The sequence below is a fragment of the Grammomys surdaster genome, unplaced genomic scaffold (genome assembly GCF_004785775.1).
Source record: "Grammomys surdaster isolate TR1022 unplaced genomic scaffold, NIH_TR_1.0 98, whole genome shotgun sequence".
Classification (NCBI taxonomy): domain Eukaryota; kingdom Metazoa; phylum Chordata; class Mammalia; order Rodentia; family Muridae; genus Grammomys; species Grammomys surdaster.
In genome coordinates this window covers 56,023-66,969 of record NW_021604577.1, presented here as the reverse complement: position 1 = coordinate 66,969, position 10,947 = coordinate 56,023, and the positions used below count along the sequence as shown (strand labels likewise).

Genomic DNA, 10,947 nt, shown 5'->3' with positions numbered 1-10,947 from the left:
AAGGGGATAACATATGAAATGTAAATAAAACATCCAATAAAAAAAAAGAAAGAACATTATTCTGTAAGCCCGTTCATAAAACTTCATCTATTCAAGAGCAATCAAAATAAAAATAAAAAAGGACTCCCAAGGTGAAAAAAAAAAAGAACCTATAGAGCTAGTGAGAGATAATGGATGTCTAGCTAGATAACTAATCTTAATGGAAACATATGTAAATATTTCTGTTGTAAACTTCTTATTCGATATATGATTGAACTTTTAGTGAACTTTAAAAAAAATGCTTGGAAAAGCCATACATTTCTCACTATGTAGGTGTCATTTGCATGGCACTGAAATGTGCTGATAGACATAACTGTGTGTGTACATCATCTCTAGTTACCAAATAACATAGGATGGTTATCTCTTACTTTACACAAGCCAAAATTAATAACTTGTAAACATTTACCCTATGTTTTTCAAATACTTTTGAAACTATCAGTGAAGTTCTTTGCATCCTTGTGGGTGACAGAGAGAGGGGAGACTTGCTTAGTTTTGAGAGTAAGTAGCCTGTTAGTTTTGGAGCCTGGACCTCCTGTCCTCCAGCTCCTTCACTGTGGCCTAGTTCATTCTTAAGATTTTCTAAACTTTATTGACACAAACTTTCAAATAAAGAAAAACACAATGCAAAACATACACACAACACACACAGGTACACAACACACACACACGGAAGAAAAAGGAAACTTTGAAAAGAGTCCCACATGGGGGTGCACACCTTTCACCCCAGCATCTGGGAGGGAGAGACAGAATGATCTCTGTGTGTTCCAGGACAGCTTGATCTACATAGTGAATTCTAAGACAGTCAGAGCTACACAGTGAAACCCTGACTCAAAATAATAATAATAATAATGATAAATAATAATAATGCAACACACCAAAATTAACCAGACCCCCAAAGTCATTATAACTTAAGGAACTTCTTACTGTTAGAATGGACACTTGAAACAGAAACTGTGGGACTTCACAGTAAACTTTGCACTTTTGGTTTTGAATATACTTTATGCATTTACCTACCACCAAAACATCCATGACAGGAGTAGAAATAGAAAAACCGAAAGCAGGTAACCAGGTAAGGGACACAAGTCATGAAAGGGGATACAAAGCTCTTTGTTTTTATTGTGCCTCAATTCAAAGAGGGCAATTCTCTCCTCAGGAACAGTGTCCTAAGACCTGTAAGAATGTTTATATCACATACACAATGTTCTACATCTATTTCAAGTAAATTAATAGAAAGGAAGAAGGCGCACATGTAAGCTACAGTGACCACAAGAACATATAGCATAACATACTGTAATAAATAACTAACAGAATGTTATTTTGGAGGCATCATCAAAGGCATTTTACATACAACTGCTACAACTAAGCAGATATTTTTCTAGTATAGTTTAGAAATAAAAGTGTAATCAGCTGATGGCTTATTTTAAAATGATTACATTGTAAATGTTAATTTTAAAGAAGAAGGAACTTGGTTGGAGGTTACAACAGGAGGATCAGTTCAAAGTCATCTTTGGCTACATAGCTAGAGGGCAGCCTGGGCTACATAAGATTCAATCTCAAAACACCGTAGTTAATTAATTTAAAAGCAAAGTGAATTTGAAAAACCATTATAGACTAGATCAGGACGAATAGCACATGTTTAATGTATAAAAGAAAAGAAAATCTTTGCTTGGCAGCACAAACATGGAAGAAAGCTTATGAAACACTTACTGATTGGTAAACCATCAAGACTTTAAGACTATGGCAACTCTTGGGAACTGCTAAAAATTACAAAGTCATGCCAGGCAGTGCTGGTGCACTCCTTTAATCCTAGCACTCAAGAGGCAAAAGCAAGCAGATTTCTTTAAGTTTGAGGCTAGCCTCATCTACAAAACAAGGTCCCTGGCAAGGTCCAGGACAGCCAGGGCACTTACACAGAGAAACCCTGTCTCAAAAACCAAACCAAAAAAAAAAACATATTTACAAAGTGAGTATGACAGTAGTTCCAAATGCTTATTTCAAAATGTCTGCAAGCCCCTTTTGTGTTGCAAGGTTTTCTATCAGCCTGATTTGGAAAAAAGGAATAGTGTAGTGCTGATATAGTATAAAGACTGCTACCAGATATTTGGTTTGGATTATTATTTTCATGCATTATTTATGGATTTTGAAGGTCATAAAATCTAAAAAATTAACTTGGTAAACTGACGATAAATTTTTAACCACTATTAAAACTACTTGAGAACTATTTTGCCTTGCATGTATAAGCTAGTGACCTGTGCTTGACTGATATTTATTCATAGGATTTTTGTCAGCAGTAGAAATGGTTACTATGACAGAATATGAATGGAACCATTCATAATTGAATGCCCAGACTCTGAGAGAACGAGGTATAGCCTTTTGCTCTCCTGTGTTTTGAAGGTCATAGCAGTTCTGAACGTGGAGCACCTTCAGAGACAGAAGGACTGGGACGGAGTCTAGCTGTGGGCGATGCAGCAGTACCATATTAGCTTGTTACGGAAACATAAATTAAGAAATAATGTTTAGTGCTTTTCTAACAAATGAATATTAAAACCTATCACTCTCCCATTCAACTTTTCCAGGTCATTTGGTTACTCTGCTATTGACTGGGCAAAATGAAACTGATTTATTGTTCTGGAAAATTGTGCCAAACCCAGACATGATCTTTTAGCCATTTTATTTCATTTCTCATGTTTTTTAAAGCAGATATAAAATTTTAACCATATTGTCTACCCACACTTTCCATTATCAGGCTTTACAAATGGCTTGACATTTCAACTGTACATGGGACTTGGTAGAGATATGAAGGTTCCTTTTGATCTTTGTGGATAGAGTGTGGGCTTTTCTTCATGAACACACATGTTGTAGTTCATAACAATCCCAATTAGCATGTAGCACTAAGGTCCTTGCCCCGGCAGGGTGATTAATTTCTTAGATACTTTGTAGAGAAATTCAACTATAGACCAACTATGTCCTGACTATAGGTATGAGTTTGGATGAGGAAAATCATAATATGAAGAAAACATGCCTGAGAACTATATTTTTAATTTTTAAACTTAAAAAATATAATTGGAGAGCTGGGCATGGTAGCACATGCCATAAATCCCTTGTCACTTGGGAGGTAGAGACGAGTTGAGAATGTCCCCAATGATTGCTGAAAATGCTGGCATTTGCTGCCCTCTCCCTCCCCCCAGGCATTATTGGTGTTTCAGTCTTAACTACAGAGAAGGCATCTCTCATATTAGCTTCTCTAGAGTTCAAGGAAAGCTGGGAAACTAGTGGGAATACAGCTAAGGCCATTTCACTGCCTTATTCTTGGGCAGGTGGCCCTGTGCTGTAAAGACAATTTCTCCTTTGACCATGCTGGGCAGCCCACCCTACCTCCTGACACCCTCCCCCAAATACATGGAATACTTGAAAAGTAAAGGTGACTTAAAGGACATCTCTGCAAAGTGATCTCCTTCCTTCTAAGCAACACTGACATGTTATTTTAAAAAAGCTTTTTTTCTCACAAGGCTTATCTTCCCATTTTGTATGTGCTGCTGGAAGGAGCAATAGATAAATACAAAGCCAGAGTAAATAACATGTGGCATGTTATCATGGTGATAAATACTACTGAGAAAAATAAAACAGGGAACAAAGGGTTGTCTGAAACAGGTGGTCATCTAAGCCTCCGTCTGGCCTTAACACATCTAAACAAAGTCAATGAGGTAAGGGAGGGTTGCTCTGTCTAGGCACCGGGGAAGAGAATTTCAGGAAAGAATACCCAAATATAAAGACTTAGGCCAAGGGCAGGCCCCGGATGTTGGCTGAGGAACAGCAAGAAACACAGAAGCAGAGAGTTGGGGGCCAGTCATTGGAAGAGGACAAGAGGAACATGTCAAATAGGCTTTGCTAGAATGTTCTAAGGATGGTCTGAGAGCCACAAGAAACCATCAGAGTAGTGGAGTCCCATGACAACAAGTTAAAGGCATTCATTTTCAGTAGCCGGTGGAGAGACCCTATCAAAGGGGACCCAAAAGATAAATCTGATAACAGGTGTCTCAAAGTTTGTACATGAAGCTACTGAAAGGGAAAACGTTTGAACCCTGGTGAAATAAAGGTTTGGGGGGAAGGATGGTTTTAGTACGATTCCGCTCAGAAAATTCTGGTCCTTCTGCTCCAGCCTTAGGTCCACCTCCCCTGAGGGTTAAGGCCCAGACTGTATGCCCATGGGATGACAGGAGGTCTGGGCACCTGGACCTGCTTCTCTTCCAGCTCATCAGGTCCAGCTCAGAGTGGACTCATCAGTATTCCATCCACAGAGTCTCTCCCCACTCACTGCTATGTATCAGGGCTTCTGTCTCCCTCGCTGAGACAGTCTCCTGAGGTCTACCCGACCCCACCGCTCTCACCTGCCCTAGTCTCCCATGCCTTCAGCCCACCCTGTACCAGCGCATACCCGGAGGCCTCTGCCAACTGCGCTCCTCCGCCAAGCCAAATAGGCTTTGCCCTACGGTGGTGGCAACCATAGATAGGTTGCATACTGAAGAGGGGGCATCCTGGCCCCGGCTCACAGGCAGAATGCCTGGTGAGGGAGACCCATGCTAAGGCATTCCTGAAACAGCTCTCTGGAGGCATTCAACTTCCCTGCCTCGCCTCAAACGTCCCCGGAGCCTCCTGCAATGCACCAGATAGCAAGGCAGACGCCGAAGGCACTTGCACTGCGCCCCCACTGGGATGCGCTGTCACCCTAAGAGGGACCGGGTACTGCAAATCTGGAGGACCCCAGGGTGCGGGGAGTCAGGAGTGGTTTGCATAGGACTCACCTTGTGCAATTTCCACATAGCCCCCAAAGCCTTGACTTCGTGGCTGGAGTGTTTGCCCTCCTCCAGACACTGGTAGCACACGGGCATCTTGCATTGCACGCAGTACATGCTGTGGTTCTCCAGCTCATGGTCTGTGCAGGTGGAGACCTTGCGCGGGCTCAGCCGCCGGCTTACGCGGCCCTGGGCCGGGGGCACCAGACGGTGTTTGGCTAGGGGACCCCGGGGCGGGTGGCAGCGCAGACGGCAAGGGTCGCAGTAGAAGACGTCGCACTGTTCACACATGACCGTGGCTTCCTTGGGGGCCTTCTCGCAGAGCTGGCACTTGAGGGCCGCGGCTTTGCTCTGTTGGTAGCGGTCGATGACCCCTTCCAGGACGCGGTTTTTTGGAAAGCCACGGAGCCCCCGGTCATCCAGAATGAGGCTGCGGTGGCACTGGGGGCAGGTGATGCAGGAGTTGCGGGGCACAGGGGCCAAAGCTGGTGACAGGTGGGTGGGCGGTGGCGGCATAGCAGGGGGGAAAACGCGGACGCCGTTGGGCGACTTCTGGCACGGGGTAGTGGGAGCGCTGGCGAAACCTCCGTAGGAGCCATAGCCGCTGTCCGCCTCGCTGTACAGGCTCATCTTGTCCAGGTCCAGATAATCATAGTCGGAAACCCCAGAGCCCGAGGCCCGGCGGCTCTGGGGGGACTCGGACTCCGGGGTCTGCACCAGGATGTTGCGGGCGCACGCCTGACATAAATTGTGAGAGCAGGGCAGGATGATGGGCTCCCGATAGAAGGACCCACACACCGGGCATTTTAACTCTTCTTCCATCTCTTCCATGGGGACCTGGCTGGAAGCGAGGCAGCAGCGGCTGCAGTGGAGGGGGCCTGACCTGGCGTGGGAGCCGATGGGCCTGTGGTGTCCAGCACCTTGGCCAGCGGCGGCGGTGGTGGCGCCTTCCCGCGTCGCCTAGGCGCCTACTCCCCAGGACGCGCTCTCCCTGTGAGCCGCGGAGCCTCCGCGCTGCGCTCCACCCCGGGCCCGCCCCCTTCCCGCTGCTAGCCCCGCCCCTCCAGAGAGCCGAGGCTCAGCGGACGGCGACCGTGAGAGCTGCGTTCTCATTGGCCTTCCGTCCTGTCCGTCTCTTCTCCTCTGCAGGCCGCAGGGGTCTCAGTGAGTCGGAGCTGGAGCTGCCACTTCGCCTGCTGGCTGCCGCGGGATTTTGGGAGGGGGCTGGCGCGAGCCGAGAAGGAGAAGTGGGGCGGGATGATTCATTCCTTCCCACCCCGCCACACGCTTCCTTCTGAGCTCGGGTGCAGTCACCCCGTAGCAGGGGGCGTGAGAATCCCTCCCAGTTGCGAGTGGGCTGCTTCTGCTTGTCGCCGGCGCTTGGCACTTGCCTTCCAGCTCTGGTCTGCGCGGCGACCCACCCCTTCTCCTTCCGCTGCTGGCGTCGAGCCAGCACCTCCCCCGAGCCTTCTTGGAGGCTTTTGGGCTTTTCTCCAGCCCTCAGAAGCAGCTGGAGCGCCCGCATCTCTGGTGTTTAGGGGAGATGGTTGTGTGCCATGGCTGCAGTGCCCCCTTCCTGCGCCCCTGGTTGCTTTTTTCCTACTCCGAGGCAAAGGCTCAGCATTCCTCCAAAAGCTGTGCCACCATCGCTACATGCTTTAAATGTGCGGAGGCCCTACGCCTTGGAGTGAAGGTACCTCGGTCCCTCTCACCCTCCCCAGACTCCCTAAGTTCATCCCTCAGCGTCTGGCTGGGTATTCGAGAGGCCCCAGGAGCCTTAGTTGAGTTGAGGCAGGCAGAATTTGTGTATTTCTGAGTGTTTATCCTTTGGTAACTAGCTATGTGAACGAATATGGGGCTGCAGATTCCCAATGTTTGATTCCAAACAGTATTATCCAATGTCACATGCCCTTAGCATCTACCATAAATTCCAGAAAAGGGATGGGATGTTATTTCTGCTTCTGTGAGGTAATGAGCGAATCTAATGATAGCCCTTATATTCTAGCCGATTTCTCTTTTCCCCAAACCGTGCTTGAGATAATGGGTCCTGCCCCTTGCCTGTATAATCCTTGAAATGACAACAACGATAGAAAGATATCAGCTTGTTACTCAATGGGTAGAATCTTTGAATCCAATGACATTCAAAGGAAGTAATTTATCTTGGGGGCATACATAGTTAATTTTCTGAGTGATTCATGAAGCAAATGACAAAAACGGTTTTCAAGTTCCGTGGGAGCTTCCAAATTTTCAACTTTCAGAAGATGACGATTATTCATAGCTTACTTTATAATTCAAAAGCACTTTTGCCCTGAGAAAAGAAGTACTTTCTATGGCCTTGATTTTGGAGAAATAATACAAATAAATTGAATTATCTTGCAAATATATATTTTTTAGCACAATGACTACAGTAGTTGATCATTGGTTGTGTGGGAGGAAAATTCACATTGTTATTTAAAACTATGTTAGTCACAGATCCTACAGGGTTTATTTCTAACCCAGATTTTAATTAGTTGAGACCAGAGCTGCTAATGCTATATGCTGTCTGTTTATAGGCAAAGTGTTTCTTAAGATTTGATTGGGGCATTATCTATATTAGTGCAGGGTATATAGACTCAATCCAAAGACACTTTTCTCATGTTAAGTAGTTAATTCTTACGAAATTGGTAGAAAGGGGCATCCGTGCCCTTGTATGTTACAATCCTTTCATGTATTTTGTATTCATCTGCACAAGTCAGAGAAACCTTGGCTAGCAAAGTAAGGAGCTGTCATTCTTTTTGAGTCTGGGCTTTGCCAACCACAGTGCACCATGTAAGAGGTCTGGTGATTAGCAGACAGGCTGTGCTTGGTTCACAGGAAAGGGTGGATAGTTGGAGGGAACGCCCAATGGTATGATTCGGTGTCAGATACAAATAGCCTCAATACAATGCAGATTTATAGAACAGTTGATCAAATAGGAAATAGCTTGAGGTGAATTAACTGTTAGATCTGTTTGGTCAGGAACTAGCATATCAATCACTCCTAGAGAGCTTTCCAAATGACTGCTTTTTTGTTGAGAAGGCTCCTCTTCCAGACATCATGACTTGAATCAATCCCTGGAATAAGAACACATAGGCACAGTTATCCCATTTGTCAGATTAGTGGACTGAAGCTAAGAAAACCTACTAGAGGAACCTTTCATGATCCAGTACTAGTGAGGCTAGCATTGGAACCCAAGAGTGGAAAGGTTAGAGTTCCTTTTCTTCATTCACCAAGTAAATACTGAGACCATATTTTGTCAGGTTCTGGTGTATCAAAACCTGAAATGTTAAACTTTTGCAATCTCACTTAGCTTTTCTGAGAGAGTTTACCATTTTTTTTTAAATTAATTTCTCTGTTTTTGTTAGGCTTTTGAAAATGTTCTCTCATGTTGTACTACCTGACCATAATGGACTTTAAAGCCCACTACCCAAGTTATCTTTAAAGGAGAATTAAAAAATCTGAATGCCATTGGTGACATTGTAAAAATGCCAGCCCACTGGGAGACTAATTTTCCTGTTCCAGCTGGCAGCTGACCGAGCCCTGGAGTGTGGGATTGCTGGTCCTGTAGTTTCATCATCCCTGGTAATGACTGCAGATGTTCTCATTTGTGTAAAGTGCCGGATATGATCCCATGAAACTTACTATTCACCCAAATGATGCTCTTTAGCAATGAGTTGAGCAAATTAGAAGTGCACTGTCAGCTTTTCCACTTTTAAAGGAAAGATGACTGTTTTCTAGTGAAAAATACAATTGCTTTTATATTCTTTTTAACTGTAATGCTTGATGACTAATTCTATATTCTCTTTGAGTTAAAGAACAAACACAAGGAAGGAAGTATTTCCTCATTTAGAGCCATTTGTCTTTAGATGTATGGGTGGTGGGGGAGGGGTGGTTTTCAGGCTCCTCCTTCAGCACCATGTCTACCTGTGTGCAGCCATGCTTCCCACCATGATGATAATGGACTAAGCTTCTGAACCTGTAAGCCAGCCCCAGTGAAATGTTTTCCTTTATAAGAATTGCCATGATCATGGTCTCTTCAAACCCGTAGAAACCCTAACTAAGACAGGACCCCAAAATGGGAATACTTAGAACAATAGCTGGTAGTGTCCACTTTCTGGATTAGCTGAAACCAGCTTCAGGGCTTTCTTCACTTAGGAACTGTTCTTAGAATACTCAATGATGGGGGTCCTTAAACCCTGATTCATATTTATACATGTTATTCATCTACTTATAACAAATTGAATTCTGGGTAAAATGAGCTTCACAGAAAAAAGCATACCCCTTTCCTGGAAGTGCTTACCCAGGGAGAGGCACAAGGAGAAGAGACTGACAGTCCCTTCTCTGCCAAAGATGAGTCATCATTGCTCAGTGCAGCTCATGGCCTTTTCTTTTTCTAAAGAGTGTATCTTGCTTCCTTGCCCGCTCTAATTAAACTTTTGAGGTTTACATCTACTGTTTCCTATCTGAATTCTCCTCTTTCAGGCGTATGAGAGCTGAGTGTTACTGGCATAGAGACCAGTGAAAAGTAGAGATGTTATACACATTGGATTAAAAGAGTACCCACCAAATATTGTTAATTGAGACAAGTAGTTTGCATTGGAATTGTTTTACTGTTGTGTTGCTGGGACAAGAATACAGAGAACAGCTTACAGGGAGGAATTATTTATTTTACTCACCTCACCACTTCAGAGGCATTGGTCCACCATGGGTAAAGAGTGTAGCAGAAAAGAACACTCACATTATGGCTGACAGAAAACAAAAAGAGAGACAGGATGGGACCGGGGACAAGATACCCCCAAGGGCCCTCCAGTGTCTTGTTTCCTTCAGGTAGGTCAAACTTCTGAAATGCCCAGAACTTTATAAAATATCATTGACAATGCCCACCCACCCCCCAGTTTTAATACATATGCTTGAGTGGAGTATTTCATATTCAAACTATAACAGGAATCTGGACAAGATACCAAAAGGTTTTGGTAGACTTGACAATATCCCTCTTTAAAATCTCCATATTTGCATATATCTTCATATGGTTATATAACTCTGTAAGAACTTATTAAAACATATACACCAAATTGTAAGTCATGATCACTTGAAGATTCTAGGCTGGAGGGATGGGGTACAAGCCATTCCAAATACCCATTTCTGTTTCCCTAGAAACTAACTTGAGATAACCAGAAATGTGAGGCTTACATGTTCCTGTAACACTGGACAGCTTAGCATGGCTCATATAGTAATAAAAGAAGAAGATTGGAGGAAACGGGTAGAAGAAGGCCAGGAACATGAGTCTTGAAAGAGCAAAGTAGGTGCACTGTGTCTTATGGCTTGTAGTTCCAACCCCTGTTAGGCATGACATTAATTTGGTTTCTCTTATATACCATGGGCCTCTTGGTATCTCTGCAATAAATTTTACTCTCCTGATTAGCTTAAGTTTGGCTTTCTTCTTTGTAATCAAAAGTCCAAAACAAAGTTAGTTAATTAGTCACATTTTAGCTATTTACATCTTTACATCTCGAGTGGGGCAGATGCTGTTGGTACCCTGCCTGGTTTTTCTTGACATGTACTTTTTCATGATAAAGACTATCACAAAACTTCTGTGACCCTCTGAAGACCTTTTCTAGCCTGAGAAGCAGACTCAGTCCACATACTGGGTAGGCTGAGACTTCAGGGAGGGAATACTCTTAGAAATACCACATGGGGCCAAGGAGAGCACTCAGTTTATAAAGTGCCTTCTATGTAAGGATGAGAGCATGAGTTTGGGTCTCCAGAACTACCATAAAAGACAAGCACATTGGTGTGTCTGTCCAACATAACAGAAGGCAGAGACAGGCAGATGCCTGGGGCCCATCAGCCAGCATAGCTTAACCTATGAGCTCCAGGCACAATGAGAAACCCGGTCTCAAAAATTTAAGAGGAGATTGATTAAGAAAGATACCTCAAGTATGTTCACACATATTAGTTCAACCAAACACATGTATACCTATGAATATCTCTCTCTCTCTCTCTCTCTCTCTCTCTCACACACACACACACACACACACACACACACACACAGAGAGAGAGAGAGAGAGAGAGAGAGAGAGAGAGAGAGAGAGAGAGA

The 10,947-nt window shown here is 44.2% G+C and overlaps 1 protein-coding gene across 7 annotated transcripts in view; it reads right to left on the bottom strand.

Annotated features, from left to right (window-relative positions):
* The window catches only part of Trim9 (tripartite motif containing 9), a 104,225-nt gene extending 97,975 nt beyond the window's left edge, over nucleotides 1-6,250 (bottom strand). For 6 of the 7 annotated variants that reach the window (XM_028782091.1, XM_028782098.1, XM_028782105.1 and 3 more), the window contains exon 1: nucleotides 4,842-6,111. In XM_028782091.1, the coding sequence (XP_028637924.1) occupies nucleotides 4,842-5,663 (822 nt within the window). In that variant the 5' untranslated portion in view covers nucleotides 5,664-6,111. Of the gene's footprint in view, nucleotides 1-4,841 lie in introns of all 7 variants that reach the window. The other variant, XM_028782119.1, reaches the window with a different exon arrangement.
* Nucleotides 6,251-10,947: the final 4,697 nt, after the last annotated feature.